Source organism: Dasypus novemcinctus, chromosome 10 (genome assembly GCF_030445035.2).
Source record: "Dasypus novemcinctus isolate mDasNov1 chromosome 10, mDasNov1.1.hap2, whole genome shotgun sequence".
In the NCBI taxonomy this organism is placed as follows: Eukaryota; Metazoa; Chordata; class Mammalia; order Cingulata; family Dasypodidae; genus Dasypus; species Dasypus novemcinctus.
Genome location: NC_080682.1, coordinates 36,862,154 through 36,881,826, shown reverse-complemented (window position 1 = coordinate 36,881,826; position 19,673 = coordinate 36,862,154). Strand labels below are relative to the sequence as shown.

Here is a 19,673-nt window from a genome sequence, read left to right as displayed (position 1 = left end):
TTTATGTGTGATGAATCTGGACTCAGATGGGATCTCCCTTCATAAGACTTTCATACTAATCTGCTGGAGGTGCAGTTAACATTGGGGTTTAAGATATAGTTAGGGGATTTGAATCTCTGGACTGATAATGTGATAGCCAGGTCCTGAGCCTCAACAGACTCCAGCACCTACAATCTGATTTATTGGACTTACCACACTCAGCTAAGATGGAGTTGAAGAAGGACAATCACCACACCATGGAGCCTAGAGTGATTACAACTGAAAATGGGAGGATGGCAGCCAGCATCCATGTGGAATCTGAGCCTCCTCGTGACATAGAGGTGCAATGGACACAACCAATCCAATGTCCACATAGAAGAGGTGGCATTGGATTGGGAAAAGTGGACATGGTGGACGATGGGTATGGGGAAGGGCAGGAAGAGATGAGAGGTGGGGGCGCATTTGGGACGTGGAGCTGCCCTGGATGGCGCCTCGGGGGTGATCACCGGACATCGTGGATCCTCACAGGGCCCACTGGATGGAATGGAGGAGAGTATGGGCCATGATGTGGACCATTGTCTATGAGGTGCAGAGGTGCCCAAAGATGTACTTACCAAATCCAATGGATGTGTCATGATGATGGGAACGAGTGTTGGTGGGGGGGGAGAGGTGGGGTGGGGGGGTGGGGTTGAATGGGACCTCACATATATATTTTTAATGTAATATTATTACAAAGTCAATAAAAAAAAAAAGAAGAGGAAAAATTGAAGAACTAACTATACATTTTGAGGAATTAATAAAAAAAAATGACAAAGTAACACCACAGGAAGAATAAAGAAAGAAAGAACAAAGATAAGAGCAGAACTAAATGAAATAGAAAATAAGAAAGCATTTGAAAACATAAACAAAACCGAGAGCTGGTTCTTTGCGAAAATCAATAAAATTGACAAACCCTTAGCTAGACTAATGAAGAAAAAAAGAGAGAAGATGCAAATAGACAAAATAAGAAATGAGAAAGGAGATATCACCACTGACCCCACAGAAATAAAGACTATCATAAGAGGATACTTTGAAAAATTATATTCCAACAAAAATTATAATTCAGAGGAAATGGACAAATTCCTAGAAACACAGAAGCAGCCTATGTTGATGAAAGTAGAAATTGATGATCCAACAAACCAATCACAAGTAAAGAGATAGAATCAGTCATTAAAACCACCCTACTAAGAAGAGCTCAGGGCCAGCCAGCTTCACAGGTGAATTCTACAAAACATTCTCGAAAGAATTAATGCCAACCTTGCTGAAACTCTTCCAAAAAATTGAAACAGAAGGAACATTACCTAACTCATTCTGTGATGCCAACATTACCCTAGTACCAAAGCCAAACAAAGACAGCACAAGAAAGGAAAATTAGAGACCACCAATTTCTCTAATGAACCTAACACAAAAGTCCTCAACAAAAATACTTGCTAACCATATTCCCCAAGTGCAACGGCAAAGACCAAAAAAGAAGGAAGGTCCAACAATGAGCCCTTGATACTAATGACTATGCTTGTGAGCCTGTGCACCTGAAATAAGAACAAGGCCTAGAGCTGAAGGATGTCTAAGAGTTACCTCCTGAGAGCCTCCATGTTGCTCAAATATGGCCAGTCTTGAAGCCAAACTCAGCATGTAGATGTGTTGCCTTCCCCCCACCATGGGACATGACTCCTGGGGATGAGCCTCCCTGGTGCCGAGGGATTACTACCAAGTACCAGCTGATGATGTAACTAGAAAATGACCTTGATTGAAAGGGTCAACTTGGACCAGCAGACTATCTCAGTCTACATATAATACCAGGAGTTAAAAATGCTTTTTGACCTGAATAAAAGGTGGAAATGGAAAGGACAAATGAGTTTATATGGCTATGAGTCTCCAAAAAGAGCCAGGAGGTTATCAGAGGGGTCACCCTTATACACACTTCAGCAGAGTCCCAGAGACAGATAAAGTAGATACAACCTCAGTTATTGGTTCTTCTGAGGGCTACAGAGACCCAGTTTCTATGATCATGGCAGATGGAGTTCAGTGCCATGTCAGTTAACCCTACTTTGGAGTTTGTGTTTCTGTGTAATGGAGCTGGACTCACACGTGATCTTTGTTCACAACCCTCTCTTGTTACTTTTGCTGGATCTGTAGCTGGCGCTAGGGTTTAATGTATACACAGGGGACCTGAATCTCTGGACTGACACTGTGATAACCAGGCCCTGAGCCTCAACAGACTTGCAACTCCTACACTCTGGTTTATTGGGCTTACCCCACTCAGCTAACATGGAGTTGAAGAAGGTCAACCACCACACCAGGGAAGTGAAAGCAGAATTGCTTCCAGCATCCATGTGGAATCTAATCCCCCTCTTGATATAGATGTGGAGTGGACACAACCATTCTAAGGTCCACAGGATGGAGGAATAGAGTCTGGATTAGAGTGGACTTACTGATATTCTATTCATGAACTATTGTGAATAGTAATCAAAGAAAATGTGGCTTTGGTGTGGAGAAAGTGGCCATGGTGGCTCTGGGGGTAGGGAGTGGGAGGAGGAGATGTGATATGGGGACATTTTTGGGACTTGGAGTTGTCCTGGGTGATGCTGCAGGGACAGTTTCTGGACATTGTATGTCCTCCCAGGGCCCACTGGCTGGACTGTGAGAGAGTGTGGGCTATAGTGTGAACCATTGACCATGAGGTGCAGCAGTGCTCAGAGATGTATTCACCAAGTGCAATGAATGTCTCATAATGATGTAGGAGGTTGTTGTTATGGGGGGAGGAGTGGGGTGAGAGAGGTGGGGGGTATATGGGGACCTCATATTTTTTGAATATAACATTAAAAAATTAATTAGAGATGGAAATTTAAAAAAAAATTTTTAAAAATCCTATCAACAGAAGTGAATATATATATATATATATATATATATATTGGATTCCCTTATGCCCCATGCCCTCCCGCTCCCACACTTTCCCACATTAACAACATCCTTCATTAGTGTTGTACATTTGTTACAATTGATGAACCCATATTGAAGTATTACTATAACCATGGACTCTATAGTTCACATTATAATTTACACTTTGTCTCACACAATTTTGTAAGTTATGACAAAATATACAATGGTCTGTGGCCATCGCTGCAATGTTATGCTGGATGAATCCAGTGCCCTGGGGATGCCCCCATATTGCACCTATTTTTCCCTCTCCCATTGTTCAGAACCTCTAGTGACCACTGCCTCTACATCAATTATAAGAGTTCTTACATTGGTAGCACAATAATGTCTATAGTAGAATAATAAAAATGTATCCACTGAGTTGTGTAACCATCACTACAATCAACTTCTAAGAATATTTTCATCACCCTGAAATGACCCATTAGCAGTCATTCCCTATTTCCCTCCAACCCCTGCATCCCTAGGCAACTGCTAATCTAATTTTATCTGTGTAGATTTGACTCTTCTGGATATAGCAAGCTATAAATGGGATCACATAATAAAAGAAAAGAAAAAGGATCCTATGCTGCCATGGAATCATGATGAAAGAGCAATAAATGCTGACCTTGTGTTCAGGAAACACTATAGATGAGAGAAGGAAAGTAACAGGAAATTGTCTATTGGCATTTAATTTAATGAATTTATAACTTTGCATATTTTAATTCACTTTTAAAAATAGCGCTATGAGCTAAGTATTCTTATTTCATTTTTAATGTACATCAATAACCCAAAGCCATATATTTAAGAAGAGGCAAAGCCTGAGTTTAATTCTATGTTTGCTGGGTTCTTAGTACCTTTTCTTTCCCTTCTACTAGGCAGTCCTCATATATGGTAGCATTTGAGCTGAAATTTGTTCTTTTCTTCACAGCACCACTTTCTCCCTGGGATGATATATGTTCACACATGTATCAACTATACATTTATGTGTTTGTTTATAGTCTGCTTCTGACTGGAAAGTAAGGAACACTTACTATATTAAGACTTTGTCTTTCACATGAACGTAGCCATAGGGTTCAGGCCTATGCCTAGGACATGGGGAGTTGTCAAAAATGTTGAATTAAAAAGTAAAGAATGGATATATGAATTCCAGATTTTTAATACTTTCTTTTCTTCTCTATTACAGTCAGTTTCCTTCTCTGTATTCAGCTTCTAGTGAACAATGGCAATTAAAGTGTTTGAATTAGAATGTTGTTAAAACCAGGAATTTTCTAATAATAGATGTGGGTTTTCCCATCTTAGTCTCATGAGTTACCAGATCAAGCTGGATGCAATATGGATTTGAACGTTTACATGTATTTTTGAACTTGTCCTGGACTGTGGATTTAAAGTCAGTCATTATTCTTTCATTTGGGTAAAAAGAAAAGGAAGCTAGAAGTTGTTTAAATCAGAGGTTCTTAACCTTTTTTGTACCATGGACTCCTTTGCCAGTCAGGTGAAAACCATGAACCTGTTACCAAGTCTACACTATACTGTGTTTTATTTATAAATTTATCACACCCATACCAACTCGTTCACACAAGAGTAATTTATTTTATTTTAATTAATTAATTAATTAATTTATTTATTGTATCCCCCCTGCCCCATGGCTTTTTGCCTGCTGTCTGGTCTCTGTGTCCATTCTCTGTGCGTTCTTCTGTGTCTGTATTTTTTATTTTATTTCCCCTCCCCTATTGTGGCTTGCTTGCTGTCTGCTCTTTTTGAGTCCATTTGCTGCAGGCTCTTTTGCATTCTTGCTTGTCTCTCTTCTTTTTGTTGCTCACCTTGCTGAATGGACTCTCCCCAGCGTCTGCAGGCAGGGCAGTGCTCCGCAGCATCTACGGGGCTGAAGAGTAATGTTTTTTGAGTTTCAATTCAAGCTCACAGACCCCTTGTAATGAACCCCTGGTAAATCATGAAATTAAAGAGTCAGAAAGCAATACTAGAATATCCAGGTAAACCTCTATTTACACATAAAATATACAAAACCAAAGTCATTAAATATAAACTGTCCAAGGTTACACAGATAATTAGCAAAATAGTCATATCTAGAATCCAGAGTCTGACTAATTCCATGATTATTTATTGTAGTTCTTAGGATTATTTTTTAAATTTTTTATAGCATGTTATCATTTCTTAAAGCTGAATAGCAAATACAAGTGCATTTATTTATATCTATCTCTAAAACTTTTTACATGTTTGAAATTTCTAAAAAAGTCTAAGTTGAAAAACCTAAAGAAAATTGAATTCTAAAAGTAAACTTTTACAGTATCTGAAGAGAATAATTTAATTGCAGTTCATGCATTAAGAAGACTGTATGGCTTTGTTATTGATTAAAAAAAAAATTCCTGTTCTCATTACAGATTATCACTCAACAATGGGAGATGAGAATCAGACAGATGTGAATGAGTTCCATTTCATGGGCTGAACAGACCTCCTTCCACCCAAGATTGCTCTCTTCTTGATATTCCTCTTTGTTTATCTTGTCACACTAGGGGGAAACTTGGGATTGATCACTCACATTGGATGGATTCTGGACTCCGGACCTCTATGTACTTTTTTCTCAGCCACTTATCTTTTGTAGGTATCTGCTCCTCTTCCTCTGTTGCTCCAAAAATGTTGTGTGATACCTTTGTTGAGAGAAAAGTCATCTCCTTTGTGAGTGGTGCCATACAGATGTGAGTTTTGGGTCAGTTTGTAGTGACTGTTTCCTCTTGGCTGCCATGGCATATGATCAGTATACGGCCATATGCAACCCTTTATTATACACAGTCATCATGTCCCTGCAGGTCTGTGTGCAACTGGCGGTAGGGCCTTATGCCATGGGCATGCTAAGTGTCATCACCCACAAGACCCTCACTTTCCACCTACCCTTCTGTGGTCCAAATGTGATCAATCATTTCTTCTGTGACATTCTACCTGTTCTTTCCCTGGCATGTGCAGACACCCAGATCAATAAATTGGTTCTTTTTATCATGGCTCGATTAATAGGAATACTCAGTGCCCTGATCATCCTGGTTTCCTATATTTATATCCTCAAAACCATCTTGAACATTCAGTCTGTCAAGGGGAGCTGAAAAGATTTCTCCACCTGCTCTTCTTACATGCCTGCTGTCTGTATCTTGTATGGTACCCTTTTCTTTATCTACATACAGCCCAATTCAAGTTCATCTCAGGATATCAATAAATTGGTTTCTGCATTCTATACCATACTAATTCCCATGTTGAACCCGCTCATCTAAAGCCTGAGGAACACACACATAAAAGATGCATTTAGGAGGACATTTGTTAGGAAGAATTTTCTTCCAGGAAGGTAAATTAGAGGGCAGCTTTTGACATTCTACATCTGGTGATGCTAAACTTTTGAAAAGATGACTGTGCTTGACATCACGAGATGTCTGTCATTTTAAACCTTGTCTCTGATATTTAACAAGAGTATTAAAAGTAAGTAATTCTTAAACATTTCATGCTCTCAATATCTTCTTTCTGTCCAAACCCTTTTGAATGTCATCTTTTCATGATGACCAAAACAAAAAGCTTCTTAGCAATTACAGTCCCCAGTTTCCAAGTTTTCCCTTTTTGGGACTTGCTTTCTCTTTGTAATCTATGACTTTGGAACATTGCATAGAGGGCTTTTCAACTTAGTACTTTGAAATGATAACAAAAATGTTGGTTAAAAGATTGAGCTCAACACTTGGAATGAAATGTTTACCCTTTATTAACAATAAACTGAAACCTCAGAGGGCAAAGTCCAAGGGAGCAGAAACCATGTGTATTCTGAACACAAATTAGTACACAGGACATGGCAGAGTTCCTGACTCATAGTAAGTATTCAGGAAATAAATGTTAAATGAATGAGTGAATAAAACAACAACCAAACATGTGCACATGCTTGTGTGTACACACATATAAAGTTACTTTAAGCCATAATTATAATCTCTCTTAAAGAAGGAATTTCTTAAACTGGAAAGCATATGGTTAGGGATATATCTCTTTTCTAGTCCTTTTTGATCAGCTTCTTTCATTAGTCTTGATGTCTCTTTCATGTCTTTTGGATCCACGCTGATTTTAGACCTACATTATTCTTCACTGGAAGCATTACTTCTTAAGTTTGTCAATTCTCATTCTCTGTCTGCAATTGCTTATAGTTTAAATGGCACATATATTTCTTAAAATTTTTATTTCTACAACTGGCTATTACTAGACATGGAATTTTGAAATGAAATATGTTTGCTCTTCCTTTCGCTTTTCAAAATGTCAGCCACCAAATTTTTTATTCAGAAATTTTTTCCTTTCCCTTACTTTCTTTTCCCTTTCCTTTTCACCTCCCCTCCCCTCGCCTTCTCTCCCATTCCTTCCATCCCCTCCTATGTCCTCCCCTCCCATGTTCTTTCTATTTCTTTTCCTTTTCATATGAACAGTGTTGATGTGAGAGGATATATGGGCTTCCCTTGATTTTACAGGGGGGATGGGTATCACACACAAGTTGAGTCCTCAATTTGTCCAGCAGAAGTCACTGGCTCCATGTTCATTCCTAACATTATACTATCTAGTATCTCCTCCTTTTGAAGGAACTGTTTTTATTTTTATCAGTTTTTGGCCATTTGGTGTGGTCCATGATTTCCTATTAAATGGTTCAATTCCCTCCTTTTTATGACCAGTTTCTTCTTCACTGATATTAACATCCTGCCTGCAGAAGTTACATGCATAGTGTGGCTATTCCCAATTAGTGCATGGTGATTCATGAGACAGATAAGGCTAGGAAGAAATGGTTAATATTTTATCCAGTTTTTAACTCAGTCTTTGTTTTCCTTTTCATCAGGACCATAGTTACAGCTTGTTGTTTTCTTGTGGTCTATGGAATATTAACAATGTGGAATATTAAATATATTTATAGATTCCCCAATTTATTGAGACAAATAATGATCGTCCAGGGAAGAGGAGGAGAGTATCTTCTGGGTGCTGTAATAATAGTTCCCATGTTTCAAAGTTTGTTCAATCCAGTCATTTGATGGAAGGCCTCTCAGATAAGAAGATATTTCACAGAGATGTGAATGAAGTGAAGAAGTAAATTGTGCAGATATTTGGAGAGAAACATGTTGTTAGCAGAAGAAAGAGAGAAAAGATTCTGAGGTAGAATCAAGCTTTGCTTGTTCTAAGAACAGAATAGTGGCCTGCGGAGCTAAAGTGGACTGATAAGGGGAGGTGAAGTAGGACATTCCAGACCATTAATCCATGCATTAATAGAAACCCTTCTCAAAATGCTTGAAAGTGTGAGCTGATGTGGGACAAGTGGTTGATCTCCTACTTTCCACATGGAAGGTCCCAGGTTTGGTACCTGGTGCCTCCCTGAAAAATAAAACAAAAACAACAAGCAAAAACAAATGAATAAACCAACTCAGGGAAGCCAATGTGGCTCAGTGGTTGAGGGGCAGCTTCCCATATATGAGGTCGCAGGTTTAAATCCCTGACAAAAACAAAAAGAGAAAACACTTAGAAGGGTGCCAATACAGAGTAAGTGTCACCATGACAAGGTTAACTTCCTGTGGTACCTTTTCAGTGAATACATGTCATCTCTTTCCTGAAATGTGAAAGGCTCCTCATTGCTTACAGAGAGAAGTTAAAAATCCTTTGCCTAATATTAAGTTATTTATGATGTTTGGACCCAAATATATTTTCCAACTTTATGTTTTGAAACTTTCCTAAGCCCATGTGGCCAACTCTGTCATCTTTCTACTGTTGCATGTAAATACTCTTTCCCTTGTTTGCTTTGAATTATGTCATTTTTAACTATGCATTTTATCATTTCAAAATATTTGATAAGGAGAGAACTTACAATTAAGTGGAGAAATTATAGACTATGGGGAGGAGGCAAATGCAGATCCCCATACTTCAGTGAAAGCTAAAGTGTATGGTGACCTGAGGTCCAAGATTAAATTCATAAAGGTTGGAAGTGTTTCTTGAAATTAAGAAAAATTAGGGGAGTGGATTGGCTCAGTGGTTGAGCACCAGCTTCCCCCATTGAGGTCGTGGGTTCAATCTCCAGCCCCAGTACCTCAAAAAAAAAAAAAAAAAAAAAGGTAGAGTGTAGATATAACCTTAAAAAGAAGGCATAGAGTCAAGATCCTTCTATTTATTTTAATGATATAATCATTCATTCTTACACTCACTCATTACATTTTGACATAGATGGAAACTCTTGAAAAGTGAATCTTTATTACACAATTAAACACATGCATTGTAAAGTTCAATTCAGATGAGTATGACTTCCCTTTTCCACCTCCAATGTCACCTCATTGAAATACCCAGGGATGGGAAGAGGATGTAGATCAAATGGTTGCACACTTGCTTCCCACATACACGCTCCCAGATTTGATCCTCAGTTCCTTCTAAAAAAAAAATACCTAATTTTAACATTTTGGCCTATAGCCTTTCACACTTTCCCTGCAACCATGTACATAAATGCATATACTCATATATAATACATGTAATGTAGGCATATATATAAACAAAATATGGCCAATGCTGCATAATCATTGACTTGATTTTCTTTTCCTTATCAAGTACTTTATCAGGGAATTGTCCCCAGGCAAAATATGAATATCCAGCATTCTTTTTATAATTATCTGTACTATATTTCACAAAAAGAATATATGTTTCTTCTAATGATTCAAATTCATGTTGTTTCATTTTTTCCATCACTACAAATGATACTGCGATATATGTATCTGGTATCAATATTTTTATAACAAAGATTTCCAGATGTGGGGTTGCTAGGTCAAAGGTTATGAAATTTTTACTTTAATAAAAACTGTCAAAATAATTTCTGAAAATGTAGCTACTCACATTCTCAGCAACTAAATATATTAATATAACTGCTGTCCATATCCAAATAGTAACTTCATCAGCATTGCATATGATCAATCATTTGAATGTTTGCTAAACTGATAAATGAGAAAACCTCTTCATTGTCATTTTAACTTCATGTACTTGAACAACTGTGAGGTTGGGCATTTCCAATTTGCATTTTCTAGTCTGTAATTTGCCCATGCATTTATTGGCCAATTTTTCTACTATTTGTCCATTTTTTTTCTTTTTTACATATACGTATATAGTATTGTTTTGCCTATCAGGACATCATTTACAACCCATGTTACTACTATACTCTCACATCCCATTATTTAAGTTTTAACAAAGTCAATGAATACTTTAATAATGAAATCTGTTGACCATTCCATTGTAACATTTGTTTTTTCTGTGTGGAGTAAAATATTTTCCCAAACTCAAGATTATATAATGTTCTTTTGGATTTTCTTCTGGTATATATTACATTTATGCCTTTAACATATATGTAAAGTACTTTGTATTCATCATTTTGCAAAGAAGAAGATGGAAACACAAACAACATAAAGGAGCATTTCCAGCATTTAGGTGACCTGATAATTGACAAACTCAATATATTAGTCAAGGTTCTCTAGGGAAACAGAATCAATAAGAGTTATCCACCAATAGTAAGAGATTTTATCAGAGTCTTTCATGCTACCGTGGGGACACACAAGTCCAGGTTCTGCAGGCAGGCTGCAACCAGGACCTCCAAAGAAAGTCCAATGAAGGTCCTTGATGATTTTGGGGAGATGTTGGCTGTACAAAGATGAGCTGGGAAATTCTCACTCAATGCTGGAATCACTTACCCTTTTAAGGCATTGAACTGATTGGATAAACATCACTCATTACTGATGGCAATCTTCCTGATTGTAATTGTAATAAGCTATCTATGATTTACCACTGCAGTAAAGTCAATGGTGACTAAAGTCCATAAATGCTATTGTATTACAACTAGCACAGTGCTTGCTTGACCAAACAACTGGGCACAATTACCTGGCAGAGATGACACATTAGCCTAACCATCACACCCAGGTAGTTTATAAGGCTTCTTATTCTCAGTTGTATTCCTTTCAATTCACATTCTTGCATCAACACCTCTGGTGAAACAAAAATAGGAATCTATTTTACCTGCATTTTATAATCTGTTGTCTTTCACACTTGCTCCATGTTGCAATTTTAACCTCCTTGTTCTTCAGCCTGTAGATGAAGGGGTTCAACATGGGAATTACCACAGTTTAAAATAGAGAGATTACTTTATTGATATCCAGGGAGGAACCTGAGCCAGGTTGAACATAAATAAAGAAAAGAGTCCCATATAACTTGCAAATGGCTGCCATGTGAGAGGAACAATTGGAAAAGGCTTTCCACCTCCCATTAGCAGAACTGGAACTTCAAAATGGCCACCAGGATACACACATACAAGACCATGATGAGCAAGACACTGACTATTCCTATAGATCCAGCCAAGAAGAAGAATACTAATTTAATCACCCAGTTGTCCCCACATGCTAGGGACGGTAGTAGTAGAATATCACCGAAGTGATTAACGAAATTTGGACCACATGAGTAGGTGAAAAGTAATGTTGTATGGGGCATAGTGCTCATAAGAGCCATACTACCAGCTTCCAAGTATCAAAAAGAATACACACATTTTCCAACAGTTTCCAAGTTATCAAAAAGAATACACACATTTGCATATTACCCAAAACGTGAGAAGCTCACACTGTGGAATGATTTTTGTTTTAGAAGTATCAAAACTTTAACAGAAAGTGATATAGCTATATTGTAATTATATAATAGAATATCGCTATTCTTAGGAAATATAAAAGGATGTCTTTAAGAACAAAGGATTATAATGAATGTAACTAACCCACAGATGGTTTGGAAAAGACTTTTTATAGGCAATAATATATGTCTCTGAGTATGTGAGAGTGAAGAGAGAGTGAGAGAGTAAATGCACAAAGAATAAAGTAAATATTGGTTAAAATATTAACAGAAGTCTTTGAGCAAAGTGTGCATGGGTTGTTATTTACATTACTTTTATTAAAAAATATTTCTGGAAAGTGCATTAAAAGTGAAAGCATTTAAAAATGGAATGAGAAAACTAAAATAAATATATATCTTACATCTTTGTTGCAGAATTAGTTTTTATTATTTCAAAGGGCTGAAAAATGTTTATCAATAAGAGCCAGGTTAAACAAATAATTTAAAAGAAAGAGTTAGAACTATGTGTTAATATGAAACAATATCCAGTAATTAAGACATCATGCAGTGGAACATAATAAGCTCTCATTTGTTTTATTTTTAAAGGCTACACACACACACACACACACACAGTTATATACAATTTACATGCGGAAAAAACATTCTCAAATATACACGATGATTTCTGTTTGCAATGGATGGGAAACTTATTTTTGTTTCTATTTCCTAATGTGCTCTCTCTTTTTTTTTTTTAAGATTTATTTATTTATTTCTCTCCCCCTCCCCCCCAGTTGTCTATTCTCTGTGTCCACTCACTGTGTGTTCTTCTGTGCCCGCTTCTATCCTTATCAGTGGCACTGGAAATCTGTGTTTCTTTTTATTGCGTCATCTTGCTGCATCACCTCTCCGTGTGTGTGGCACCATTCCTTCGCGCTGGGCGGCTCTCCTTACAGGGTGCACTCCTTGCGTGTGGAGCTCCCCTACGCGGGGACACCCCTGCGTGGCAGGGCACTCCTTGCGCGCATCAGCACTGTGCATGGGCAAGCTCCACACGAGTCAAGGAGGCCCAGGGTTTGAACCACGGACCTCCCATGTGGTAGAAAGACGCCCTAACCACTGGGCCAAGTCTGTTTCCCCCTAATGTGCTCTTTGAATGTTGTACCAGGTTCAATTATACTGCAATATAAAAGTTCACTATAATATCTAAAAATTACTTATTGTAATATGTTGCAAGGCATACTTAATCAAATGAATGATATTTACAATATATACCAATTGACAGAAAAACAGAATATAAAACATATGTGTAAAATATCCATTCATAGAAAGAATAAAGAATTAGATCCAATTCTTCTGTCACTAATTCCTTCTCCTACAAAACTTGTAACTTCTCTTTACTCCCATGATCTTGTCAAAAATAAAAGTAAAATCCAACACCATGTCGACTGAACCAGAGATTTATTCCTTTTATCCAAGGATATGATCAAGACAGTAATAAAATGGAAATTATAGAATGGATCCTGCCTTGGGGTGATTTTGATTGTCCCACCTTACACTCCCATCTTCACTTCACTGCTGAGTAAACCTTTTTTGGGGGTAGATTATCCAAACCCAGAAATGCTTCCAGGAAGGAGGATTGTGAAGCTACTGCTAGTGAGATGACAAATTAAACTATAATAGCTGACCTCAATAATCCCAAAAGTTTGAGTCAGATTTGTAAATTATTCCTAACTCTAGGCAGTCAGAAGAGTCTTGGCCACTTATTTACTAGGTTGCCTAGCACATGATGAAATTGTTCTGCCAATTACTAGCTAGTAAGAAGGAGGTTTTAAAATCAGCTCTTGGCTATGTGTCAGACACTAGGGAAAGTATGTACTCTAAGCTGCTTCCATTTATTATATTGACTAATGTAGCAGATTCTGTTTGTGCCTTATCTGTGTCATTTCAGCACACATCAGCCCAACTTTCAACTGCCAACACCAGCATGTTTTCCTTTGATGACTTCTCTTTCTTTTGCTGTTTTACCTGCCCAGCAAGCCAGAAGTGCAAGAAAATTAACATCCCCAAGAAACTCTCAACCAAGGCTAACTTAAATACACATTCTTAGCTCCCTTGTCACTCAGGTGGAATTATTTTGATACAAGAGTTTTATATTGACACCCAAAGATCTCTAGTAAGATTAGGGCTTAGTTACCTATTGCAGTAAGATGTTCATGAACACAATAAAAGAATAATTCAATAAATATAAATTTAGTATTTATAATCTTAAAGGCAACTATTGGACAACATAAAAGCAGACTATAAAGTTTCCAGATTAACAAAAATAATACACATTCCCACATCAGCACTCCCAAAATAAAAATAGAAAAATCACATTGGAGATTAACTTCTTTCCATTTATTGTCTCACTTCTCCACTTCCCTACTTGGTGCTTTCTTTGCCTCCCACTTGTATTTGAATCCTTATCTCAGGGTTTGCTTCTGGAAAAACTCAAACTAAGACAGCTAGTACAGAAGTGGTCTTTAGGAAACAAATCCCTGGGATGGGATTCTGAAATCAGATCACTCACCAAAGAGATGTCAATAAGAGCCCATTGCTGGTGGTAGTGGGGCATCTATACACACTAGCATACCCTAGTATCCCAATTATTAAAATTTGCCTGCAGTGAATTTGGATGAGACATTGGTGAAAGCTGTGCATTGACTTTAAGTATCTCTCCTATGTGAGAAGCAACCGAACTATTGGATTCTGATGTTTTTGTTAAATGCAATTAACATGCTAAAGATGGAAACTAACAGGCTCAGGTCATCCAATTTCCAACTCACGTTATAGTATTTACATGAGAAGGGCAGGGTTTCAAGAGACCTTTGTTTTCTGCAATTAGACACCAGACTGCATGAAAACTCAAGCCAAGACCTTGATTGGATTGTGAGAGCAAGAAATAAGAAAGGGTCAGAATTCACTGTCTCTGCAATCCTCCTACACAAAACTTAGGACCTGATAGAAAGGAATGGGATATTGAGAGTTAGGATGGGAACATCTGTGATGATGTGCTTGAGAATTTCCTGTTCTCCTAGACTGTGGACCTTTAGAGGTGACCCTCTCACCTTTCTAGAAGATAGCAACCTTTCTTTATTTGCCCAAAGAATATAAATTTGCCTCACCTGGGTCAGATGCTTCATGAGAAAATACTCAAGATCTAATCCCACTTCCTCTCACGGCTTCCTGACTTCATAACCAGAGGTGGGTCTCAGAATAATATGATCTGATAACTGGAATACTTGGCTAATATGTACCAGATAGAATGGGGAAAAAAAAAAAAAACATGTGGAGGTATATATCTTGAGGGTAATCTTAGGGAGGAAAAAATAACACTGACTATGAACGAATTTTTGACATGGGAAAACCCCAGTGACTCAAATTAGCTTGCTAAACCGAATGCACTATTATGTCAGCTCCTTAAATGTTGGAAAAAACGACACTGGACAGAAAAATAGGTGGAGATACCAGAATTGCCATGTGAGAGTGCTTAGGAAAAGTCCCAAAGGCTCAGAGATTTAGGCATACTTTTATTTATAATTTATATATAAACATAGATATTTCTTATGTAAGATCAGAGAAGGTTATCAGATGACTGTATTCCTTAGAAGACCCCAAAGACACTCCTTTCACTAAAGAAATAAAGAAAAGCACTAATGAAAAGGACCATGGCATGATGGGAAGGTCAATGCTATAAGATGGTGCTATGGATCTCGACTTCCTCGAGTTGAAGGGAATAAGAGGAATTCAAAAAGCTTGAATCCAGAAATCAATGCCATCACTAAAGACCTAAAGTATGCAGGGCAGGTTTTCACTATCATCTCTCTATTTAATTCAGCAATCTGGCTCCTGCAGAAACCAGAGAGATCCTAGGGAATGCCTCTTGACCCTTTCAAGTACAACCAAGTAGTAGTTCAGTAACTGTGCTATACAAATCCTGGGGTTATATACAAGGCCAGTTGTACGTAGTATACAGTCATTGATTTGGGGAATGCTTCTTTTCAATTATGATTGGAAAAGAGAATCAGGAAAAGTTTACATTAATGGAATATGAACAACAATTTTCATTTACAATTTTGTTTCAATGTTAACTCCCCTGTCCTCCTGTATAATGTAGGCATAAGATACTTGGATGACCTGGGCATCTGACAGGACATCATACTGATCCATTACAATGATAACATCAAGCTAATAGAGCAGGTTGAGCAAGTATTTACTAGGACAAAAACAATCTGTTTTAACAGATGCACTTTAGAAGGTGGGAAATAAATCCACTCCCTTTAAGTTCCTACCAAGATTTAGGAACTTGACACTACAAGGAAGTTTTTAGGGCTCCAGTGGTCAGGAGCCACTAGAAAAAGCACAGTCCTGATGTGCAGAGCAGCAATCTATGGTAAGATGGAAATGGCACACCTAGATTAGATTGAGTAGGACCTAGGAACAGAAACAAGTTATAACTCATAGGTATATGAATAACATCTCTCTTCCTACTGCCAGTGCCAACCTTATCAAAGTAAACAATGCTAATAGGCTGGTATATATCCTCTCACAGCTCTACCCTTGCCCATATGCACAAGCATATACACATGTACATTTTCTTCATAGCATCAGATTTCACCTTTTTAAAATGTGATCAGTACTGCACATTGACCTTCTACATGATTTTTTTTCACCTAAACATGACTGTATATAATTCAGTCCATGAATACCTTATTCATTTTCTTACCTGCATAACATTTCAAAGAAATAATGTACCTATCTTTTTCTAATGATGAATATTCTAGTTAATTTACTTATTTTTTCTTTGTTAGTACACATAATGCTGTAATATGCATTATTTATATTTTAGTACATATTTCTAAATTAGGGATTTCTGGTTCAAAACTAAGCAAATTTATCATTACTTTGTGGAAACGTAGCAGTTCATATTTTTAGCAGCAAATAATATGAGTTCCCTTGCCAAAAATGAGACTTACTGGTAATGAACACTATTAATGTTTCATCTGATGGATCAGAAAGGCACTGCATTAACATTTTGATTTTGCTTACATGAGCAACAATGAGGATGAGTATTTTTTCCATAGGTTTTTGACAATTGGCATTCCCACATCTGTGATTTGCCTGTTCATTTGTCTGTCCATCGATCTATTGGTTTTGCTTTTTTATTGTGAATTTGTAGCTATTCTATGAATAACAAATATACTATCCCCTGTTTGGCACATGTGTGTAAATATTTTCTCTTTTTTGTTGTTGTTGTTATTTGCCTATTAATATTGCTTGAGCTACTTGGATCTTTCCTTTATAAAATTTAGTTTTCATGTCTACTTAAAAAGTATTTACACATCCAAGATTATACAAATGTTCACCTGTTTTCTTCTAGTATATTTTTACATTTATATTCTCAATCCAACTCTACATTATTTTGAAACCCTGCTAGGTCACAGAGTTCAAGACTGATGCAGAAAAACATTTTAGAACTTGATCTTTTTCAAATATCTGTTAATTTGCAGAACCAGGATTTGCGTACAGTTTCTAATCTCCAGTGTGCTCTTCTTTTCATTACACATTCTGCACTAATATCTATGGTACAACAAAATACAATTCTATTTTACCTACCTATTAAAGATTTTTCCTTTCAAACTTCCTCTGGAATGCCTCTTTTACCTCCTTGTTCCTCATGCTGTAGATGATGGGATTCAACAGGGGAATTACCACAGTATAAAAAAGAGAGATCACCTTATTGATATCCAGGGAAGAACTTGATCCAGGCCGAATATAAATAAAGAAAAGAGACCCATATAACATGCAAATGGCTGCTAGGTGAGAAGAACAACTGGAAAAGGCTTTCTGCTTCCCATCAGCAGACTGGATCTTCAGGATGGCCACCAGGATACATGCATATGAGACCGTGATGATCAGGACACTGAGTATTCCAATAGATCCAGCCTCAAAGAAGAACCCTAATTTAATCACCCAGGTGTCTGCACATGCGAGGGACAGCAATGGTGGAATATCACAGAAGAAGTGATTAATGATATTTGGACCACAGAAGGGTAGGCGAAAAGTCACTGTTGTATGGGTCATACTGCTCATAAGAGCCATGGCATATGACCCTGCCACCAGCTGCATACAGACCCTCTGGGACATAATAAGTGTATACAACAGGGGCTCACAGATGGCCATGTACCGATCATATGCCATGGCAGCCAGGAGGAAACATTCAGTTACCACAAAGAAACCAGAGAACCACATCTGTGTGGCACAACCCAAAAAAGAGATACTTTTTTTCTGCACAAAGATATCACACAGCAACTTTGGGGCAATGGAAGAAGAAGAACAAATATCTACAAAGGACAAGTGGGTAAGGAAAAAGTACATGGGAGTGTGGAGTCTGGAATCAGTCCATACAATTGTGATAATCCCCAAATTGCCTACAAGTGTGACAAGATAAACAAAGAGAAGTGTGACATAGAGGACAATCTGCTGATGGAGATGATCTGTTAGGCCAAGGAAAAAAAATTCAGTCACTGCTGTCTGATTCTCATCTTCCATTAGTCACTTGTAATCTGATATAAAAAAGAAAAAAAATGTGTATAGTAAAAAGTCACTCATTAACAGTTACATATAATTGTTTAAGCCAATGGCAGATTGTTTTAAACAGGCCTATAAGAAAAAACCACAGAAATAGTGTTGAACTAGGGGACAGTATTCCTGTATACCAGGCCTGGGCAGTTGTGCAAAGATCATGAGTGAACACGGGCAATTGATACTTAATGTCTCTTTGTTCAGTACCTTCTCTCATCAGAATAAATGTCTAACTATATAATCTAAAACCTTCTGCAATTCTCAAACTTCATTAAAGGACAGTCATCCTCCCTGCTTCATCTTACCTTACGTGGGGATAACAATGCCCACCTTGGAATACACTTATCAGGAATAATATAAACCCAGCTCCTGAGCCTCAACATCTGGGAAGTGCTAAGCAGAGAACTTTCTGCCCTGATTAATGATCGGCACCATTCTCTTATTAAGACATCATTCATATATGTTTTTGTCAAGCCCATTCCCTCTCATGAAAGGAAGTGAGAACAGTAATACATAGGCAATTGACAAAGAGGTTATTCATTCTGAAGATTAGTAGAAAAAAATGACCGTTGTGTTCATATTAATAAAGAGCTTCCTCACCAAGAGACAACAGATTTATGCTATGACAGATATGAAGTCAGAAAGGACACCAAGAACAAAGAATATTAGATAATATGTTGAGAACAAAGGGATAAACTAGAAATCTCTTCCAATAACAATTCCAGTAAAGGAATGTGATTCCACAGAAGGAATTGAAAGGCCTTGCTTTGAGATCAAGTGCTCCAGTAATTTTGGTCAGCAACTTGCCATGGAAATTGTATATAAAATTAAGTGTCTGTTGTTGGGTTGGGTTTATTTCATTTATATTTTCTACATATAATTTCTATGAATTTGTGAAGGATATCTTCATTCAACAGAATAATCTAATTATTTTAACCGATTTCCTATATTTTTATTTAAAGACACATATACTGAGATATCAGGTAATATTGAGTTGGGTATTAATATATGTAAAGTAACACATGCATAATACTTTATATAGACCAAACAATTCAAGAAAATATTATTTTTGACTAATTAGTCCCAGAAGAAAAAAACAAGCTATTTAAAATTCCTAAAAGATCATCATAAAGGATAATTTATGTTAAAAAAACCCTAGTTTTATAAAATATTTATAATCACTTTGATTAATAGTCCCTATAAATGAAATCAAAACAATATACCATTCCTAAACTATATAATAACTGAGATGTGGTACTTAAAATATATTTTCAAAACAATAGTTAATAAAAGGGACTGTTTCTCTTTCATTTATTATTATTTTATTATCATCATGGTTATTTCACAAATGCTATGCAAAATTTATTTCAATAATCACATAGACAATTCTAGGATTATATTAGGAGATTTATCCCCTGCATAAATGTTTTTGGTGTTTGTCCACCCAAATATGTCAAGATAGGTGTGGGGATAGAAGGTCATACAGACTT

At 37.0% G+C, this 19,673-nt stretch overlaps 1 protein-coding gene and 1 pseudogene across 1 annotated transcript; one reads left to right on the top strand and one right to left on the bottom strand.

Annotated features, from left to right (window-relative positions):
- Positions 1 to 5,496: 5,496 nt before the first annotated feature.
- LOC131280190 (olfactory receptor 5G25-like) lies at positions 5,497 to 6,212 on the top strand (annotated as a pseudogene).
- An 11,005-nt stretch (positions 6,213 to 17,217) lies between these two features.
- Positions 17,218 to 18,150, bottom strand: LOC105745262 (olfactory receptor 5G3-like). Its single transcript, XM_058306308.1, has one exon. It carries the CDS (start codon positions 18,148 to 18,150, stop codon positions 17,218 to 17,220), a length of 933 nt encoding a protein of 310 aa, XP_058162291.1.
- Between the last annotated feature and the right edge of the window lie 1,523 nt (positions 18,151 to 19,673).